The sequence below is a fragment of the Symphalangus syndactylus genome, chromosome 6, assembly GCF_028878055.3.
Source record: "Symphalangus syndactylus isolate Jambi chromosome 6, NHGRI_mSymSyn1-v2.1_pri, whole genome shotgun sequence".
NCBI lineage: Eukaryota > Metazoa > Chordata > Mammalia > Primates > Hylobatidae > Symphalangus > Symphalangus syndactylus.
In genome coordinates, this window is record NC_072428.2 from 125,159,111 (window position 1) to 125,181,240 (window position 22,130).

At 42.9% G+C, this 22,130-nt stretch overlaps 1 protein-coding gene across 9 annotated transcripts in view; it reads right to left on the reverse strand.

The window, feature by feature from the left end:
• The window catches only part of WDR91 (WD repeat domain 91), a 29,851-nt gene extending 20,714 nt beyond the window's left edge, over positions 1 to 9,137 (reverse strand). For 5 of the 9 annotated variants that reach the window (XR_010121609.1, XM_055284111.2, XM_055284109.2 and 2 more), the window contains exons 1-6: positions 8,986 to 9,137; positions 7,179 to 7,358; positions 6,394 to 6,601; positions 4,723 to 4,805; positions 3,528 to 3,658; positions 1,879 to 2,041 (exon numbers count right to left, since the gene is read on the reverse strand). Coding sequence is in view for 8 of the 9 variants with exons in the window: in XM_055284111.2 (XP_055140086.1) it covers positions 1,879 to 2,041; positions 3,528 to 3,658; positions 4,723 to 4,805; positions 6,394 to 6,601; positions 7,179 to 7,358; positions 8,986 to 9,108 (888 nt within the window). In the remaining variant the exon portion in view is untranslated. The other 4 variants (XM_055284117.2, XM_055284112.2, XM_055284115.2 and 1 more) reach the window with 4 other exon arrangements.
• Between the last annotated feature and the right edge of the window lie 12,993 nt (positions 9,138 to 22,130).

The window sequence follows — 22,130 nt, forward strand, 5'->3', positions numbered from 1 at the left end:
TCTACCATTAATAAAAAACAAGTGACCTGACTATTGGGTTTTTTAGATTAGAGATATCTTTCGTCTTCACTGAGGAACTAGAAACTGCTCTGTTAACATACCACACAGGGACCCAATCTTTGTTCCATTATATTTTAGAGGAAAGGTAGGGCATGTTTTACTGCAAATCACACATTCTTATTCCAATCTCATTTCAACCTCACCATGTGACACACAGTTCCTAACCACATAGAGTATGGCCACAGCTTACTCCCACACAAGCTGTCTCTATGTTTTCTTTCAAGTTAATGAAATTGAACTTCATAATTTCAAGCTCATTTCAAAGGACTCAACATTCCACATGTCACCTATTAAACTTATAAAATGTTGCACAGTGAGAGATCCAGAAAGCAAGCACTACAACTTACTCGGCCACACTCCACAGAACTGGAATTCTAACTTTAAGATTTGAATTTCAGAAAAATATTCATAGGAGTAACCATGATTGAGTTTTGACTGCCTGAACCCTCATGACTGCTAAGATTATAGTTTTTTGCATTAATGGCACTTTAGGTCTCAGAACTAACTCAGGTACCCACGTGGGCCAGGGCCTGCAGGAATACAACCTCTACTACCAACATTTACTGAGTGCTGACCCTCTGTCAAGCACTCTTCTTCTAGCAGCTCAATTCATCCTTCCCTGGGGAGTAAATACTATTATTATGATCCCAAGCAAACTGGGGTGAGTTTAAACAATCTGAGCACCAATGACAAACGAGGAGCCAGAGCCGAAAGTTAAGTTGCCTGGCCCCAAAGCCCATGCTCTTTCTGATCCAGTGTCCTGCTCAGTGTCTCCAGCTCAACAATACTCAGCCGAAGTGCCGTATTCCAGTGGCGGCGTGAGGCAGACCCCTACCTCCCTGGGTACAGCGAGCAGCCCCAAACTGCTGTGCCACTTGCAACTGGTCTCACACAGAGGCTGGTAGGAGAAGAAGCCACAGACTATGACTATTTATTTTATCTGTAACTAATAATACACTCAAAGTGTCCCTACGAAACAATAAACAGTCTGCAGGCATTTCTGAAAGCAATGAATTCTGACAATGTCTGCTAGTTAAACTAGTCAGTGGGACCCTTGGCTGTTTTGGATATAAGCCGACATCAAAAAAAAATCCGCTTGCAGTCTTCCATAAAAGTGAGAAATAGTGAAAATCCTTTGTAAAATCAGCAAATACCAACTTGTTTCAGAGGTAAATCTTGATTTAGTCTTTAGCCAAACACTATTTTTATATCACCAAAAATTCAAAATTCTAATTGCCTGAACTCATACTTGAGCCACCAAAACAGTCATAATCCCTTATGAGTTCATAGGAAATTTATGAGAAAAGAGGGGAGACTCTTCAAAGCCTACTTCCTGTCATCAGCTATCTACTACTTCAACCAGAAAGCATCATAGACTTCAGAGAACTGGCACAGGAGTGCAGGCAAGGGAAGGCAGCCCCTTGGGTCAGGAGACCTGGGTGTGAGGTCTGGCACTGCCTTGATCAGTGCACAAGATCTACCTAGTAATCAAACACCACAGTGCCTGCAGTCTAGCTAGAGGTGAAGATGGAGCGGGGAGCCAGAATGCATTCAGTGGATTTTCCACCTCCTCCTCTCAGTTCCTCTGCTACAAGCTTATCTAGATTCTCATCCTGCAGAACCATCACTTTCTGAGAGGAAAGGCAGGGAAGGGGAAAGAAAGGGAATGAGATGTCAATTTAGAATCTCATCAACAGGCCCAAGAAATCAGTCCTAAAGGGAGTGCAAACAAGTCTACACTTGCTTAGGAGGTCTGGAAGCACAGGCAGCTGTCAGGGGCTTCTTGGCCAGAGTTAGAGGGGTAGGACTTGTGCTTACCTGACCACCGAAGGACTCTTTCTTGGCCGAGCTCTGAGCTTGAGGGCCCTGAGCAGGCAACAACCTTGAGGGGCTCTTCTTACTCTGAGGCAGCAGTGAGGACAGGAAGCCCACGCGAGGTGACTGGGAGAGGGAGGCATTCCTTTGGCTGCACACCATGGCACTGGTCAGCAAACACACCACAGGGTCAGAGGGCTGAAACAGGATGTGGAAAAACCAAGAACATAGACCTCCCAGGCTATGGATGACATTAAGTGACCAGGCCTGGGTCAGGTCCAGGAGCCTGGGCTTTAAGGTGGTATTATCCTTGGTATCATTTTTTGCACAAAGGGAGCCAGCAGCTTATCTGTTACAAGGGTGAAGTCTGCGGCTCTTCTTTGAGGGTCACAGTAAACTCAGAGCTGTCTTGTCCGATAGCCACTGGTCACATGTGCTACTGGGCACATGAAATGTGGTTAGTCCAAATCAAGATATGCTAGAGACGTAAAATTGACACTGGAATTCAAAAACTTGGCATGAAAAGTATAAAATAGCTCATTAACATTTTGTTTATATCCATTACATATTGAAATGATGTTTTGAACATACTAGGCCAAATAAATCACTAAAATTAACATCATCTTCTTTTTTTTTTAACATAGCTACTAAAAAAAATTAAATTACATATTTGGCTCGCATTTTATTTCTATCAGAAAGAACTGGCTCTACCACTAGAGCTATTTCATCTGGTGCAGTACTTGTCTATGTGGAGGTCTGGAATCCGGCTGCCTGGGTTTGCATCGTGACTCACCAATCACTGTCTTCCTCACCTGTGTGTACCCCTGTTTCTTCAACCACTACTATTATTATCACCAGCTGGGGCTTCTGCTTTAACTGGTGTTTCTGAAGGTCAAATACCTCTCTCTAATCTGCCTTCCTCTTTACAACTGTCAGAGAGGTGCATGCTTCTACTGAGGAATGCATCCAACCTGTGGTTACTAATCTTTCCATACATGAGATGCTCCTTCTAATGCACAAAACCTTCCCAAGACTTTACCACAGTGATTGTGTTTTTATTTATCCTGACTACACATATCTGGATGTAGAGCTGGCAGAGCTGTGCAGTTCCCCAGCTCTAGGCAGAGCCACAGGCTTGGAGGCTCAGAACTCCTAGAGGACTTGGCCATGGGGACCTTACTCATAAAGCTCTGAAGCAAGGCTGGATGCAGTGGCTCACGCCTGTAATCCCAGCACTTTGGGAGGCCAAGGCAGGTGGATCACTTGAGGTCAGGAGTTTGAGACTAGCCTGGCCAATATGATGAAATCCCATCTCTGCTAAAAATACAAAAAAAATGAGCCAGGCATGGTGGCATGCACTTGTAATCCCAGCTACTTGGGAGGCTGAGACATGAGAGTCTCTTGAACCCAGGAAGCAGACATTGCTTTGAGCCAAGACTGTGCCATGGCACTCTAGCCTGGGTGACAGAGCAAGACTCCATCTCTAAAAATAAAAATAAAGCTCTCAAGCAAGAGCAGTGTGTGCCAGGAGGCTCTTCCGCAATTCTCCTTCAGCAGGCACAGAGGGCTGCAGGCAAGGCAAAATCAGAGGGAACCGTGGGGCTGAAAGCACAAAGGGCAAAGAAAAGGAGAGGGCCGTCACACACACTCACAGTTCCGAGTCCCCCAGGCGGTCCATGTTGGAGACATAAGGAGGCAATTTGTGTTGGACCAAGGCCTCTTCCTCTTCTGGCTGTTGCTCCTCTTTCTTCAGTCGGTGGATTTCAGCTTGCAATGCAAAAAGCTATACAGGGGTGGGACTGAGTTAGCCAGTGATCTCACCTAACCTTCCCTCTGTGGAGGAAGATTTCTAGACACACTGCATCCAAGCCCACTGGTCTGAGTGCCACTCGCCTCAGCGTCAAGAGGCCTATCTCACTCTGCTCACTGCAGACTGGGAAAAGTGACTGCTATCACTGGACAACAATGAGGTGAGAAAATCAAAAACCATTAGAAATCCAAAACTCATTTTCTTTTTAATCATTTGACTTGCTTCCTCCTAGACTCACTGAGAAAAATAGCTCCACCCATCCTGCTTTGCTTTTTGGAATCTACAAAATCAGGCTTTGGAACTCTCAAAGCCTGATTTTGGAATGGAAAAAAAAAAAAAAAACTTTTAATGACTTACACTGTTTTTAACCTTTTGCCTGAAGAAAATTACATATACACACACCCCAAAACCCAAGAATCTTAAACCCCATAACCTAAACAGCCTATAATCTTCCTTTTCCCAACAATATCACCTAAAGAGATCTTAATTTCAGGAAAGAGAAATGTTCCTCAGGCAACATGTACAGGCAAATGTGGGTCCCCTGGCTCTATTATTTTATCAAACTAGAGAAGCATGTAGCTGAGTAGGAACAACTAAATTATATCTGGGTTGTAAACTACATATATATGTGTGTATATATATAGTTTACATATATACATATAAGTATAGCTTACATATATGTGTATATATACATACACATATATATAGCTATATGTGGAAAGACAAAACAGACACATGAAAACAGGTTAGTTATAAGGTGGCATGGATGCATATAGTCTTTTTCTCCTTAAAAGTTAATTACTGTTACTATATTGTTCATGCTATATATCTGACTTAAAATATGAATCTCGCCTCTGGTTTTCAGAGACTGTTACTCTCCGAATCCCCAATACTGACTTTCTGGTGACTCATTTCCATCTGAGAAACTAGGTAGTGGCAGTGGAAAGCTGATTAATATAGTCTTCCACTGCCACTACCTGATTTCACACACAAAAAGCAGAAGTACTTCCTCAGGAGCAAGCCTGTTCAGAACAAACCTTCTGACGCAGAACTTCATTTTCTTCTTGAACCTGGTTAGTCCTCTGACACTCCGCATCAAAGTTCAGGATCACAGGGACTGGTGCACGAAGTTAAAGAATAAGCCAGCCCATGAAACGTTTAAAAGTCCTTCCCAAACCCTTGACACACCAGTAAAACACGAGACACAGGGACACAGGGAACAGAGTACAGGAGCAGTGCCGTGGCCTCTTGTGGGCTTAATGAAATAGTCGCTCCCTATAGTCTTGTCTCCAAGACTTTCTCTAGGTCTGGCCTCATTTCATTCGGACAGATTCATAGACGCATGACCATCTGCCTGGCCAGCCCACAGAGGGGACATAAATCCAAACCTAAGCATTTTCTCTCAAATACCAGCAGCAAAGAGCTAGCATCCAGTAGACTTCACAGCCAGTCTGAGCTTTAGTGAGGTCATACATTCAGCTAAAAGCAGCCCTGGAGGCCAGTGGCTCCGCAATAATACAGCCAATGAGGCAGAAAAGACCAGTCACTCGGCTTCGCCTCCCCAGATTGAGCCTCTCCCTGGCAAAGGTTTGGAGTGAGAAGAGAAAGCTTTCTGCAGATTGCGTGGCCACCCCAAGAACAACCACAGTCTATAGCTTGGGATACTGGTCCTTCTCCACTGCCTCAAGCAGCTTCAGTTAGGAGGAGCACAGAGCAGACAGGGCCTCAGAACTGGAAAGAGGACTGGAGCCCATATGTGTGTAACCTAGTTTGAGGAGCACTGAAAAGAACTTGAGTGACAGTTCCAATTTCACTGGAGGGCCCACAGGGTTAACTGGAGAGCCCTCAGGATGAAGAGAGGGAGCAAGGGGGAGGAAACAAGGCAGCCCTGGCAAGGGTGGAATTCACACTCATCTGGGGCACAGAAAGGGTAATGGCAGGGAAAGGTGCCCTTCCCACCTCCACCAGAAAGTGTTCCTCCCAGAGGCCAAAATGCCCACCCATGGGTGGGCCTCTAAACCCCCAAGTTTATCAGTGCCTCACCAGCCAGCCCCATTCAAGCCAGACTCCCTTCTCCTCCTCTAAATTTCCGGCCTAGAGAGCATGAACGATGGCCTCGGGAGCTCTGGCTTGTACACTTGGTAGGCTGTAAATTATTTACCTGCATTCTCATTCATTCCCCCTCTCAAATACCTGCATATATATTCTTAAAGCTACTGTGATTTCTGGCAACTTGAGGAACACTGAAGTTACTATTAGAGACAATAACGCAAACACTAACGCAGACAGAAGTTCCAACCCAAGAAGTCTTCTCATCTGTACCTAATCCCAGCAAAGGTATATCCCTGGGAACACGTTTCATGCACAGAGAGGGTACTCTCAAGGCTGCCCGGTTTCTCCAAGCAGCAGCTGCCTTCCAACCCCAGTGCCTGCTGACAAAGTCAGTACTAGCACCCCACTGCTGCCACTGTCACTGCCCACGCATGTCAGCTAATACTTCAGCAGCACAGTGTCAGAACTAAGATTTATGATTCCCTGGCTTACTGACAAAAACAACCACAATTTGTCCAGCCCCCTCCTGTGACCCATAAAAATGGTCCCCGGGCATTTTTGTAGAAGAAATGCCTGTATGGAGAGCAGCGGGCTACTGATCCTGAGGTCTGGGTGCCTCAGGTTGGGCCCTCAGCCCCAGGCAACTGAAAGGATATGCATGCACTGAAACAGGACGCTCAGGAAGTTGTGCAGGGACACAATGAAGGTGTCCGCCCACTGTCGAGAAAAGTAGGTAGCAAAGGTGGGGTTGGTGTCTGGGGATGGCAGGAAGGGCAGGACAAACCAATCCTTCCACTCAGCCTGGTTCTGGAGTTCCGTGGCCTGCTTTGCAAAGAACTCCTGAGCCTTGTCATTTCTGTTTGTCTGCCAAGACACAAGGAGGTAGCAAGGAGGGAGGAGAGACAGAAATCCAGAGTTAAGACTCTTCATCACTGCACAGCAGACAACCTTTGGCTATCAGCCTGCCAGGTAAGTGGCAAAATAAAATTCCATAATATAAAAGAAATCATCACTCTTTTCTCAAGGAACTTGTCATTTCAAAGCTGGTTTAAGCTGAAGTTCTAATGATAAATCCCATCCTAAAAATTAATCCCTAGCTGATGTTCGAATAACTAAGTGACTCATTCCTCCAGGTCAGCTATCATCTTTATTACTCAAACTTTAACCCAGCTACTTATATTCTTTAAAATACCACCTTTGTTTTAAGCTTACATGCTTAACATAAAAAAGGAAATAGGAATGGGGAAGACAGGTCAGATGATCTACAGATGACGACAAAGAAAAAAAAGAAGGAAAACAGTCAAAAGTAATTGCACTGTAACTGCTGCACTCTTTCCCATAGTCACATAGAGAGTCCTCCCTAGGAACTGGAAGAAAATCTATTTTGGGATCAAAGAGCTCCTTCCACCAAGGGAAACAGAACCCCCGAATCAACAGGCACCTGGATTGTGTAGACAAGATAAAAGCGAAACAGGCTGGTTTTCAGTTTGTGGATTGTGGGTCTGTATATATCCTCCAAGCGGCTAAAGAGCCGACGCTCCAAGTAGCTCCAATAATCCCGAAGAGCAGCCAAGTCATACACCTGCATTAACTGCTGCAGCTGGTCCACAATCTTATCCACCTGGGGAGAAACATGGATGGAGAAGGTGGTAAGGGACAGAAGGGAATTCTCCCCTCCATGGAATAAAGCTTTTTCCTCCTGTCATGGCTTCTGGGTGTAAAAAAAAATTCTTAAGTTAGCAATCTATAAAATTTTCAAAACATACTAATGCAACGGTTTTTCAGTAATTTTCTGATGTTAGAGAAGTGGTTTGACCCTCTAGCAAGCACGGAAATTTCAGGTGTAAAAGGGCTCTGGCCCAGAACCTAAGAGATCTGGCTCCAGATCTTGGATCTGCCTCTGACTTACTTGATCAATTTGGCAATGTCATCAGGCCAGGCACCATGGCTCACGCCTGTAATCCCAGCATTTTGGGAGGCCGAGGTGGGTGGATTACCTAAGGTCAGGAGTTCCAGACCAGCCTTGCCAACATGGTGAAACCCCGACTCTACTAAAAATACAAAAATTAGCAGGGCGTGATAGCGCGCACCTGCAATCCCAGTTACTCGGGAGGCTGAGGCAGGAAAATCGCTTGAATCCAGGAGGCAGAGGTTACAACGAGCCAAGATCGTGCCACTGCACTCCAGCCTAAGCGACGGTGAGACTCTGTCTCAAAAAAGAAAAAAAAAATGGCAGTGTTGCTTAACTGTAGTCTCAGTTACCTCACATTTTTAAAAAAGGGGGTGGGGTGAAGAAGAGGGTATGAGACAATCTCCGCAATTCCCGGATCCCAAGGATCATGAGGAGGTGCACGGACTGACTCCTTAAAGTCATCCAAGTTCCACCGAAGCCGTGGTAGCTGCTCAGAATGTCAGCCAAGGAAGTCACCTCCTTGTGAGGAGCAATTAGAGCAGAGTACAGAATCTGGAAAAGGGTTTGGATATCAATACCAGTCCAACGCCCCTAGTTTATAGATCAGGCCACTGAGGCCCAGAGGGGTGAAATGATTTGCTTTTGCCACTAAATAGCCACTAACTTTGGCCAGGCAGGAAACCAGATCTCCTAACTCCCCTCCAGTGCTCTTGCTGTTAGCTCACTGCCTCTCATTGAAGTCAGTACACACAAACATACAAATCACACACATATACATTCCAAGAACCTCGCAATGGAAAACCATTTTAGAGCAGGGGAAGTCTGGGTTTCTCTAATGTGCCATGAGGTCTTCCACAACTGCAGAAGCAAAATTGCCAATGAGTCCCTGACGAGGCCATTTTAAACAAACACCGCAGATACTTGAACGCAGCTAACGTTTTTGGACTGCAGACTTCTTTGCTTCCACTGCCATTGGAAGCCAACACGAATATCTGTTGCCAAAACGCAACCATCTACCTAACCTCGGCTCCTAAAACCTCATCGCCATCCTGGCCAAGGAGGCTGGAGCGGAGACAGAATCCTAGACCAGGAGCCGGGACATCGGGGCTCCAGCCTCGGCGATGCTCCTGACTCGGGGGGCGGCTTCAGGCAGGTCCCGTCCGTCTGAGGGCCTCAGTTCCTCATCCGTCAAGCTGGGGTCGGACGCGCTGAGGTCTCCGGCGCCCCGTCGCGAGTGACAGCGCCGCTCCCGCCCCAGAGGCTGTGCTGGGGGGGAAGCCCGCTCCCCGGCTCCCTCGGGCCGCCTCTGCCCGCGCCGCTCCCGCCGGCCCCTCACCCGGAACCCCTTCTCCTTGTCCGCCTTGATCTCGGCGTCCAGCTGCCGCAGTGTGTGCGTGAACCCGCGGAAGAGCAGGTACTCCCGGACCAGCTCGTCAGTGCGCTCCACGGCCTCCGCCATCGCAGCACCAGCGTCTTTAGGGGTGGTGCTGCGAGGGACGGAGGGGCGGGGCCTGGGAGGAATGGGGCGGGGCCGGGCGCAGGCGCCGAGCACGTCACGCCGCGACAGGCCTACCAGCCCGCACGCACCAGGCGCCCTAGCCTGAGGCCCCGCCCCTCGGCCGGCGCCCCGCCCGAGTCCCCGCCCCTGAGCCAGCCGCAGCCCGCCTGGCCGCTCGGGTCACCCTTACCCCTCCCGAGGAGTGGCGAGGGGAGGTCCTGGCGGCGCCGGCGGCGGCTTTGTCTGAATTACTGAAAGTGGCGGCTGCCACCCAAGTCAAGACTGGATCTTAAGAACATCCCAGGTAGTCCAGAGGCGGGCAGGGGGTGCGGCGCCCTGTTGGTTGGCGTTACATCGCAGAGCTCCCGGTCCCCTGCCGTCCTCCTACATGGAGGAAGCTGGAGCCCTAAGAGCAGAGTGACCTGCGTGTAGCCACAACCACGTGTGTCCTCAGAGAGCGCTAACTCCCCCAAAGCTCTGCTTTCATTAGTAAGACGAATTGGCTACACAGCAAGATAACCAAGATGCACTGCTAGGATAGGCAAATTTCATAGCAGTGTATGTACGCTATAGTCCTGGTTTCTTGTGAAAAAAAAAAAAATTAGGTATGTATGTGTGTGTACATTTTTTAAATTCAGGAAGATTATACACCAAGTTCCTATGCAGTCGGATCTCTGCATCCTCGGGTTCCGCATTCATGGATTCAACCAACGAGGATTGAAAATATTTTTTCCAAAGTTTTGAAAATAAAAAATAGCCGGGCACAGTGGCTCACACTTGTAACCCTAACATTTTGGGAGGCCAGGGTAGGCGGATCTCTTGGCCCCAGGAGTTGGAGACCAGCCTGGACAACATGACGAAACCACATCTCTATAAAAAAAACAAACAAACAAAAAAATGCGGAGCGCAGTGGCTCATGCCTGTAATCCCAGCACTTTGGGAGGCCGAGGTGGGCGGATCACCTGTGGTCGGGAGTTCGAGACCAGCCCGACCAACATGGAGAAACCCCGTCTCTACTAAAAATACAAGATTAGCCGGGCGTTGTGGCGCATGCCTGTAATCCCAGCTACTCGGGAGGCTGAAGCAGGAGAATCGCTTGAACCCAGAAGGCGGAGGTTGCGGTGAGCTGAAATCGCGCCATTGCACACCAGCCTGGGCAGCAAGAGTGAAACTATGTCTCAAGAAAAAAAAAATTAGCCGGGTGTGGTGGTGCTGCCTGTGGTCCCAGCTACTTAGGAGGCTGAGGCAGGAGGATCGCTTGAGCCCAGGAGGTTGAGGCTGCAGTAAGCTGAGATTGTACCACTGCACTCCAGCCTGGGTGACAGCAGGACACCATCTCAGTTTAAAAAAAAATACAATTTTTAAAAACACAAATTAAATATAGCATAACAATTTGCATAACATGTACAATGTATTCAGTATTATAAGCAATGTAGAGATTATTTAAAGTATACAGGAGGAAGTGTATAGGTTAGATGCAAACACTAGGCCTTTTTACATCATGGCATCCACGGATTTTGGTCTTCTAGGGAGGGTCCTAAAACCAAACCCCTGCAGATACCAAGTGACAATTGGAGTGGTTTTATCTGAGAGGTGAGACTATGAAGGACTTCTTGTTTTTTACTTTCTTTTTATTGTTGAAGTTTTTACAAGGTGTACGTATTTTTGTAAGTAGGAAAACAGCCAATATCTTTGAGCCTTGCTTCTGCAAAATGGTGACAATAGGCTGGGCACGGTGGCTCACGCCTGTAATCCCAGCACTTTGGGAGGCCAAGGCGGGCGAATCACGAGGTCAGGAGATCGAGACCATCCTGGCTAACACGGTGAAACCCCATCTTTACTAAAAATACAAAAAATTAGCCGGGCCTGGTGGCGGGCGCCTGTAGTCCCAGCTACTCGGGAGGCTGAGGCAGGAGAATGGCATGAACCCGGGAGGCGGAGTTTGCAGTGAGCCGAGATCGCGCCACTTCACTCCGGCCTGGGCAACAGAGCAAGACTCCGTCTCAAAAAAAAAAAAAAAAAAATGGTGACAGTAACACCCACCTTGCACAGTAGTAATGAAAATTTAATAAGACAATGTATGTAAAACGCTTAGCACAGTGAATGGCCTATTGGTAAAATGCAGTGAGTGTTCCCTTCTCCTTCCCTCGAATGATATGACTTTTCGTGTTTGTCAAAATACAACTCAGAATCATTGCTGCCCCTCTGCTCAGACCCTCCACTCCTACTCTATGGAAATTCAGTTCCAAAAGAGCTCTGATCTACACTAGAGAAAGCCAAAAAGATAGCACAGAGCAAGCCACAGCAGGACAAGACAGACCTTGTTCTGCCCTCTTTGTTTGCCCTACCTGTCTCCACAAGTGTACCCTCCAGGCAGCTAACCTTGCCTCGAGGGCAGGAAAAGAGAGTCACCACTGTGACTACTGGGAGACCAACTCCTACTTTGAGATCTCAGATCATCAAAGTGAACTTGGAAAATTTGGACAAGTTGCAACCACCAAAGCTTCCACCTACAGGAAAGTTGTGAATTAGATTTCCCTAAGGGCACCTGAAGTCTGCAACCATAGATCTCACCTCCCCCACCTCCATCTGCCCTGACACCTCCCAGACCAGAGCCTGTAAAACCAGCTAAGATTAGTTTTCTGATCAATGAAAGGCAGCTCCTCAGAGCTTAAGCACAAACCCTTTGTTCTACAGGAATGTCTTCTCCAAGATACCCACATGGATAGCTGCCTTTCCTCCTTCACGCGTTTGCTCAAATGTCACTGTCTTAGTCTTTTGGGGCTGCAATTTTTTTTTTTTTTAGAAATGCCATAAACTGGGTGGCTTATAAGCAACAGAAACTTATTTCTCATAGTTCTGGAGGGTGGAAAGTCCAAAATCAAGACACTAGCAGATTCATTGTCTGCTGGATGCCCACTGTCTGGTTCATAGATAGTGCCAAGTTACATGCTTAGTAGAGAGCATCCATTGCCATAGCCTTTGGTAGATAAATCTTTTCTTACTGTAGTCAGTTCCTTAAAAAGTCATGAGCACCTCTGAAAACTGGAAATGGCCCATCATGATCCATCCAGTAATTCACAGGTTTCCTATTGATAGCCCTCATGCTTGTTGTAGGAGGCAGCCTATGTATATGTTAATGTTTCGTTCACTGAAAATTAGTGACACACAACAGATACCCTTTTTCACTTCTCAAATTAGTAATTTTTTAAATTTATTGCCCACTGTTGGTGAACATAAAATGAAAGGGGCATTGTCATTAAGCTTCAGAAGGAGCTACTTTTCTAGGAGTCAATTTGTAGATTATCAAAGCTTCCAAAATGTTTCTACTCTTTAGCCCAATGATCCCACTTAATTTCTTTAATTTCCCTTAAAGAAATAATTTTAAAAATAAGCTGAAAGAAAAAAAAAAAATCTGGGCATAGTGACTCACACCTGTAATCCTAGCACTTTGGGAGGCCGAGGTGTGAGAATCACTTGAGGCCAGAAGTTATGACCAGCCTGAGTAACATAGGGAGACCCCTTCTTTATTTTTTTAAAAAAGAAAATAAATTAATTTAAACATTAAAAATAAGATTTATGCAGAATGGGGTTTTTTTAAATAAGAGTGCAACTCATCTTTAATAATGGAAGTTATTTACAATAGTGAAAGGCATAAGTATTTAGAGGCTACAGTGAGTTACCCTCCAAGATCTTGGGAATGAAGAAATTGTACTTCCCACTGAGAGTTAAACTGCAAAATCAACCTAAGATGGTTTAGAATCCAAGGATGCAAAGTCAGTGGAAAGAGAGAGAAAAGATACTAGGCTCACTGGCCTTGGCTGAGGGCATTCACTTCCAAAATAAATATTATGTCAGTCGGAAGAGGTTTTAAACACAGGCACCCAGAAATCAGAGAGTGCCACGGGCAGGGCCCATGCTCATTTGCAACACAGCCGGCACTTGTCCTATGTTCTGACCTATGGCAAGGCCATCCCCAAGATGAGAAGATGGCACTAGACCATCCCAAAATTGGGCCCTGATAGGCATCCCACTCCCCTTTTCCTGGTACAAAGCTCACAAAAAGACCATTTTTGTCCTCCAGCACTTGACTACATGGAAACATAGCATTCCAGTGTCTTCCTCCTGGTAAACTAAAAGGTAGTTTTTGATTACAATAGTCTTCCAACATAGGTGGAAAGGATATCATTTATGCCAGTGCTACCACGAATAGTCCCTGTGTGACAGTTATATGACTCATTCAAAGATTTACAAAGTGACATCATGATATCTTCCTCAGGCCCCTGTGCAATGAGGTTAGCACAAATTAGCCTTTCAGAACTTAGTCACTCCTGGGGACTACAGGAACCAGTTCCAGCGGGTCTGTTCACACCAGTTCCACATGCAGGAGTCTATTACTGATTTCTACAAGGAGAAAGAAATCTCAAACAACCAAATGTTCAACATTAGAGGAAGTCTTATACATTATGCTACATCTATCCCATGTAATATTATGAAATTGTTAAAATTTTTGTTTTTCAAGATAATTTAATTATTTGGAGAAATAGTTACAATGTGTTTAAAATTATGATTCACACTCTAGAAACGAGTTTGGCAGTTTCTTACAAGATTAAGCATGCAAATACCATACAACCCAGTAATGACACTCAGGTATTTGTCCCAGAGAAATGAAAACTTAGATTTTTACATAAAAATCTGTACACAAAGGTTTATTCATAATAGCCAAAACTGGAAACAACCCAGATGTCCTTCAACAGCATGATTCCATGTATAGAGTATTTTTGAAAAGCCAAAATGTAGACATGGAAAACAGATTAGTGAAGGCCATGAAGAGGAATGAGCACGTGGGAGGAGGGTGAGGAAGGAAGGGTTGTGATTTTTAAAAGGGCAACACAAAGGATCCTTGTGGCAGTGGAATTGTTCTGCATCTTGACTGTGGTTATAGATGCACAAACCTAACATGATAAATTGCATAGAACTAAATACACACACATGTACAAGTAAAACGGAATTTTGAATAAGATCAGTAAATGTCAGTATCCTGGTTATGATATTGTACAATATGTTACTATTGGAGAAAACTGAGTAAAGGATACAATGGGATCTCTCTAAATTATTTCTTTTTTCTTTTTTTGCTTTTATTTTTAGTTGGCATGTAATAATTGTACATATTTATGGGATACAGAGTGATATTTCTTTTCTTTTTTCTTTTTGTTTTTTGAGACAGACTTTTTTTTTTGAGACAGACTTTTTTTTTTTTTTTTTTTTGAGACTGGGAAACAGTCTCACTCTGTTTCCCAGGCTAGAGTGCAATGGTGCAATCTCGGCTCATTGCAACCTCTGCCTCCCGGGTTCAAGTGATTCTCCTGCCTCAGCCTCCCGAGTAGCTGGGATTACAGGCATGAGCCACCACGCCCAGCTAACTTTTGTATTTTTAGTAGAGACAGGGTTTCACCATGTTGGCCAGGCTGGTCTCGAACTCCTGGCCTCAAGAGTTCCGCCCACCTCAGCCTCCCAAAGTGCTGGGATTACAGGCATAAGCCACCGCGGCCGGCCCAGAGTGATATTTCAGTACACATATACAATGTATAATGATCAAATCATGCATATCCATCACCTCAAACATTTATCATTTCTTCACATTGCGAACATTCAAAATCCTTTCTTTCTCTATATTATTTCTTATAACTGCTTATTAATCTATAGTTAATTAATCTATAGTTATATCAGAATAATAAGTTTAATTTTTAAAAGTTGATACAAAACTGTAGGTGCAGTACCATTGCTTTGCATATTCTCGATCATATGTACACATAAAAAATCTTAACAATTATTAGCTCTAGGTAGTAGAGGTGTTGGATTTTATAAGTGATTTCTGAGTTTAGGCTTTTTAATATTTTTCAAATTCCTTACCATGAACATATATTCATTTTATAATTTATAAATATAATGAATGTAATCTTTAATCACAGCATGATCATTTGTAATAACAACCATATCTTCGTGATAACTCATACAAAGCTTTTTACCAACTAGTCCCCCCAAAACTTTTAGGCATAAATTGCTGCAAAACTAAGAATTTCCGATCCTGTACTTCTACAATTAAATTTTTGGAACCAAATATAGGACCTCACAGCTGAACTCTGATTGCCAAACCGTGTCATTTCTCTGGCTCCCAGCAATCGTGTGCAATTTAAACACTGGGCCAGAAGGACCCTGAGCTTCTTTCACCCTTATAGTCCTGGGCGTCATGCTGCTACCAAGAACCTTCTGGGAACTTTGGTCTGTCTACTTAGAGATAATGAATTCTAAAGAGAGAAAATGAACCACTTTCTCTCAGGTCTCAGACTATGATCATATCTCCTTGAGAAGCAGCTCAAATTAGTGTGAGAACCTGCCACTTGCCTACCCTACCACCTTCCACCCCAGCAAAGTCCTCATGAGCTCAGGGTATCAAACCACTCATAATACTGCTAGATGGTCAGTGGTAGGAATTTGCATATTTATGGGCCTATAAAATCATTCACTTTCACTGCTGGAATGATTCAAGTCTCCTAGGTTAATAAGTAACATGGCCTTCACAAACATCAACTGGAGCACAGCATGGGAGAATTCCAACTCTGTTGCCACATTTCCTAAAATCCAAAACCATTTCTGCCTTCTGCAATACCTGTGCTTCTCTGTCACGATGCATGCTGGTATGAATTCTCCCTCTTCCAACACATCATTGTCATCCTCCTCAGGGCTTCTCTTCATATCACATTCCACCGTCTGTGAGGGGTCACCCAGCACTTCTCTTAGGGAAACCTTCTATGTCTCCTTGTATCAGGATCTGAGTCAATGACCACATCTGGTGGATTGCACTTTCCTGTGCAGATGGCATGTAAGCTAGCTGTCCATCCTCAAAATTCCCAGTATCCACCCCAGATTGATGTGTGCTTGTGAGACACACACATCCACAGTTGCCTTTTTGCCAGTCCAACAGGGTAAAGAAGGGCTTCCTTTTAAGCCTTATCTGTGGGTCGCTTCCTTTGGCTGGCTTTGCCAGTACAGCAGAAATGCCTCCCTAAGATGGGACTCTTCAACAAAGAACCGAAAGTCAAGTTTACTCATCTCTGTACTGGTTCACATACTTAGTTGCCAGTCCACACCAAGGTCCACTGAGCTTAAGCAGACATTTTTGTATCTATTTTACACAATAATCATATGTCTGTTGGATATAATAATAAAATATTTGGACATATTTTGTGCATCACTTTTTACTCTCTTTTTCTGGTAATTCATTTTTGTTGCATTTTATAAAAGTTTCAGTCAATACATATTAGAAATAAGAAATAATTTTTGAAAACTTGGTCCTTCAACACATATAATTTGGGAATTGCCAGTCTGGGTGACTTGGAGGGAATTAACGTACAGCACACACTTTGACAAACATTACTGTCCAGGGTCATATCATCATACTGCGTCCCTGGCTCAGAAAGTCAACCTGTCTTGAAACCCACTCTAGACCATTGGTTTTCCCTCTGGTAGCACATGAAAATCACTAGAAAGCTTTTATTTTGTCTTTTCTTGTTGTTATTTTGCTTTTATGGTTGCTGGGTTTTTTTAAACAGGGTCTCTCTTTGCCAAGACTAGAGTGCGGTGGTACAAACACAGCCCACTGCAGCCTTAACCTCCTGGCTCAAGCGACCCACAGTCTCAGTCTCCCGAGTAGCTGAGATCACAAGTGCGTGCCACTAAGCCCAGCTATTTTTTTATTTTTTGTAGAGACAGGGTCTCACCATGTTTCCCATGCTGGTCTTCAACTCCTGGGCTCAATCAATCCTTCTACCTCAGCCCCCCAAAGTGCTGGGATTGCAGGCACGTGCCATGGCGCCTGGTGAAGGGAGCTTTTAAAATACAGTTATAGAGGCCATACTCTAAATCAGTTAAATCAGAATCTCTCAGGGTGGGGATTTTTTAAAAGCTCCCCAAGTAGTTCAAAGGTACAGCCAGTTTTAACAGTCCAAACCTTCTCAATTCATCATCTTGGACCACTTGCCTGGCCTTCTGTTGTTTTGTTTTTATTTGAGGAAATATCTGAGTCAATATCTCTCCTTCCAATAATACTTTAAATTCAAAATTAAAGCAACAAGTGAGGACGGGAAAGCACTTCCAGCATAGCGAAGACCTCCATTAAAGTGATAAGAACACTGTCAAAAATGCTCAAAATCAACTTTTGCAAAACTCCCAAAATTAATCAAAGGCATGCAACAATCTGAGAACTATTTATTCAAGAAAACAGCTGCATCTTGGTAAGAATGGCACACTTTTGTCATTTTAATGTACCCTATTCCCATCTCCCTCTCTGTAGCTCTGCAATAGCCTTGAAAACCAAGAACATTACAGTAACAGCAGCTATGAAAAACAGCATCCAAGAATTCCCAGAAGGAAATAAAATGGGATTGGAATTCCCAAAAGCCTCATCCCCAAAGAATTATCACTATTTGATCTTTGTGGCAGCTCCTTTAGAAGCTCCATTCTCAGGGCTTGTCTTTATTTGGTCTGTATGAACAGCCTATGGCTGGGGAATTTGTCAGAGATAATCATTAGCAATTGTTTAACATCACAGCTGCCTGAGGCAGTGCTATCAGTTGAGGCTTACAAGAGACTGGCTAAAAAACTTAACCAAAAAAAAAAAACTGAAATTAGATCTCCATAGGGGACATCTGGACATTCATAAAGCTCCAACATATTCCTAAAATCCAAAACCATTTCTGCCTTCTGCAATACCTGTGCTTCATACATGTGTGCATGCCCAGAAAAGAACTAAGAAGGCCCTTTTCTCCTACCTCTGGCTGACTTTGAGCCTCTGTGCAAGTGGCAAGTGAAGACTGAGGCAGAATTATAAAGTGAAAGAGTGTTAAAGTCATGCCCTACACAAGTGGTTGCCTTGGCAAAGGTTGGGAGGCTTATTGGTTCAAGGTATTTAGGGACATCTCTGTCCAATCACTAGATGACCACTGAGTTAACCAAGCTTAGGTGTCTGTGGCTACACATGACAAAGAATAAAGACTTTACAAAGTTAGTCCAGGGAAGTCACTGGAATAACAGTAAGTGTATTAGTCTGTTCTAACGCTGCTAATAAAGACATACCAGAGACTGGGTAATTAATAAAGGAAAGAAGTTTAATTGACTCACAGTTCCACATGGCTGGAGAGGCCTCACAATCACAGCTGAAGGCAAATGAGGAGCAAAGTCACATCTTACATGGCAGCAGACAAGAGAGCTTATGAAGGGTAACTCCCCTTTATAAAACCATCAGATCTCATGAGACATATTCATTATCACAATAACAGCACGGGAAAGACCCGACCCCATGATTCAATTACCTCCCACCAGGTCCCTCCCATGACACATGGGAATTATTGGAGCTATAATTAAAGATGAGATTTGGGTGGGGACCCAGCCAAATCATATCAGTAAGCAAACAAAAAGCAACAATAAACCCCAAGGAAGGGGCAGAATCTGATTTTCAGAGGTATCACATTATATTATATAAAATATCCATTTTTGGCCAGGTGCAGTGGCTCATGCCTATAATCCCAGTGCTTTGGGAGGCTGAGGCAGGTGGATCACTTGGAGTCAGGAGTTTGAGACCAGCCTGGCCAACATGGTGAAACCCTGTCTCTAAGAAAAATACAAAAATTAGCTGGGTGTGGTGGCACATGCCTGTAATCTCTGCTATTGGGATGGCTGAGGCAGGAGAATCACTTGAACCCAGGAGGTGGAGGTTGCAGTGAGCTGAGATTGCACCATTGCACTCTAGCCTAGGTGACGAAGCGAGACTCTATCTCAAAAAACAAATCCATTTTTAACAACAGAAAATTATCACAAAGAGAAATGAAATATGGTCTGTATGCAGGAAAACAAACTGTCCATAGAAACAGTGTTTGAGGAAGCACAGGTGTTGGACTTAACACACAAGGACTTTACATTAGCTATTATGTTCAAAGGACTAAAGGAAAGCATATCTAAAGAAAAGAAACTACAATAACGATGGCTTATCCAATAGAGAATATCAACAAAGAGATAGAAATACTCTTTTTTAAAAAAAGAATCGAATGGAAAATCTGTTGTTGAAAAATGCAGCAACTGAAGTGAAACATTCATCAGAGAGATGAAACAGCAGATTAGAACTGGCAGGAGAAAGAGTCAGTGAACTTGAAGATAAGTCAACTAAGAATATGCAGTTTGAGGGAAAGAAAGAAAAAATAATTAAAAAGAGGGTATAGAGCCTCAGAGACTTGTGAGACATCATCAAGCATAGCAACATGTGCATAATGGTAATTCCAGAAGGAAAGTTAAAGGCTGTCAACTAAGAATTCTATATCCAGCAAAACTCTTTTCCAAAATAAAGGAAAGAATACAACAGGAAGTATATGTGAAGAAATAATGGCCATAAACTTCTCAAATTTGATGAAAAACATTAGTCTGAACACAAAAAAGTTCAACAAACTCCAAATAGATTAACTCAAAAAGATCTAGACCTAAAAACAGTATAATTAAACTGTTGAAAGCCAAAGATGAAGTAAAAATCTTAAAAGCAGCAAGAGAAAAGAACTTATCATATAGAATGGAGCCTCAGTAAGATTAACAATGAACTTATCAGCAGAAATAATGGAGTTCAGAAGTGAGATAACATAGTCAAAGGACTGAAAGGTAAAGGCTGTGAACTAATGATTCTATATCCAGCAAAACTATACTTCCAAGATAAAGGAAAAAGATATTTCCATATAAACAAAAATTGAGAGGATTTGTTGCTGGCAGACCTGCCCTATAGGAAATACCAAAGAGAGTCCTTTAAACTGAAAAGAAAGGTCACTAGACAATAATTTGAATTCACACAAAGAAATAAGCGCTAGTAAAGGTAATTACATAGGTAAATACAAAAGACAGTAAAAATGTAGTTTCTAACTCTTTTCTTCTTATTAAAATCAACTTATTGCATAAACCAATAATTATAGACCTATGTAATGGGCTCATAATGTATAAATATGTAATTTTTATGACACTAGTAGCAAAAAGAGGTGGGAAAGAACAGACCTATATTGGAACAAAGTTTTTGCATACTATTTAAACTAAGTTAATATTATTGCAAAGTAGAGTGTTTTAAGTTAAGATGTTAATTGTAATCCCCAGGAAAACAAGTTAAAAATAATTTTAGGCTGGGCATGGTGGCTCACACCTGTAATCCCAGCACTTTGGGAGGCCAAGGCAGGTGGATCACAAAGTCAGGAGATCGAGACCATCCTGGCTAACACAGTGAAACCCCGTCTCCACTAAAAAAATACAAAAAAATTAGCCAGGCATGGTGGTGGTCGCCTGTAGTCCCAGCTACTTGGGAGGCTGAGGCAGGAGAATGGCATGAACCTGGGAGGCGGAGCTTGCAGTGAGCTGAGATCATGCCACTGTACTCCAGCCTGGGCGAGAGAGCGAGACTCTCTCAAAAAAATAATAATAATAATTTTAAAATATTTGATAAAGGAAACAAAGGAGTTACAATGGTATAACACAAAATGTATATTTAACACACAAGAAAGCAGTAATGGAGACATAAAGAAACAAAAAAGACATAAGACAAACATAAACCAGATACTCAAATCACACATGTAAATCATACCTTCTCAGTAATAGTGTTAAATGGAAATAAACTCAGGATTCCAATCAAAAGGCAAAGATCAGTAAAATGAATAACTTTAAAAAACATGATACAACTATATGCTGTCTACAAGAGACATGCTTTACATTCAGACATAAAGGAGTTGAAGATAAAAGAGTGCGGAGAAATATACCATACAAACATTAACCAAAGTAGAGGTGTAGTGGCTATACTAACAACACACACAGGCAAACACACACATACACACACACACACACACAAATTGTTATTAGAGGAAAAAAAAGGACATTTTATCATGGTAAAAGGGTCAACCCATAAGGAAGATAAAACAATTATAAGCATACATGCATCAAAAATAGGCAAAAACTGACCAAATAGAATGGAGAAACTGGCAATTCAAGAATTGTATAATTTAATAATAGACAGAACAAAGAGGCAAAAGATAAACATAGAAAACTGAAGAACAGAACATTATAAACCAACTAGGCTTAACGTATTTCTATAGAACACTCCACCCAACAGCAGCAGAATATACATTATTCCCAAGTGCAGATGGCACATTCACCAGGATAGATCATGTATTAGGCCACAAAACAAGTTCCAATAAATTTTAACAGAACTAAAATCATACACAGTATTTCTTCTCTAACCATAGAGGAATAAAGCTAGAAATCAGTAACAGAAGGAAAACTGGTAAATTCACAAAATATGTGGAAATTAAACAAAACATTGATAAACAACCAATAAGTCAAAAAGTAAACTACAAGCAAGCTTAGAAAAAAACTTTCAGATGAATGCAAATAAAAATACAACGTACCAAAAGTTATGGGATACAGAGAAAGCAATGTACAGAGGAAAATTTATAGCTATAAATAACTACACTGAGAAAGAAGAAAGATCTAAAATTAGTAACCTAACTTCACACTTTAAGGAACTAGAAAAGCAAGAGCAAACTAAACCCAAAACTAGAAGAAGGAAGGAAATAATACAGATTAGAACAGAGATAAATGAAATAGAGAATAGAAAAACAACAGAGAAAACCAATGAAACCAAAAGATGGTTTTTTTGAAAAGATCAACAAAATTGACGAATCTTTAGCTAGACTGATTATAAAATGGAGAGAGGTAAATGACTAAAATTAGAAGGTGGGGGCATTTCTACTAACCCTATAGAAAAAGGATTATAAGAGATAATATAAACAATTGTACACTGACAAATTAGATAACCACAATGATATGAATAAATTCCTAAAAACACAAATTACCAAAAGTGATTGAAGAAGAAATAAAAACTCTGAATAGACCTATAATAAGTAAAGAGA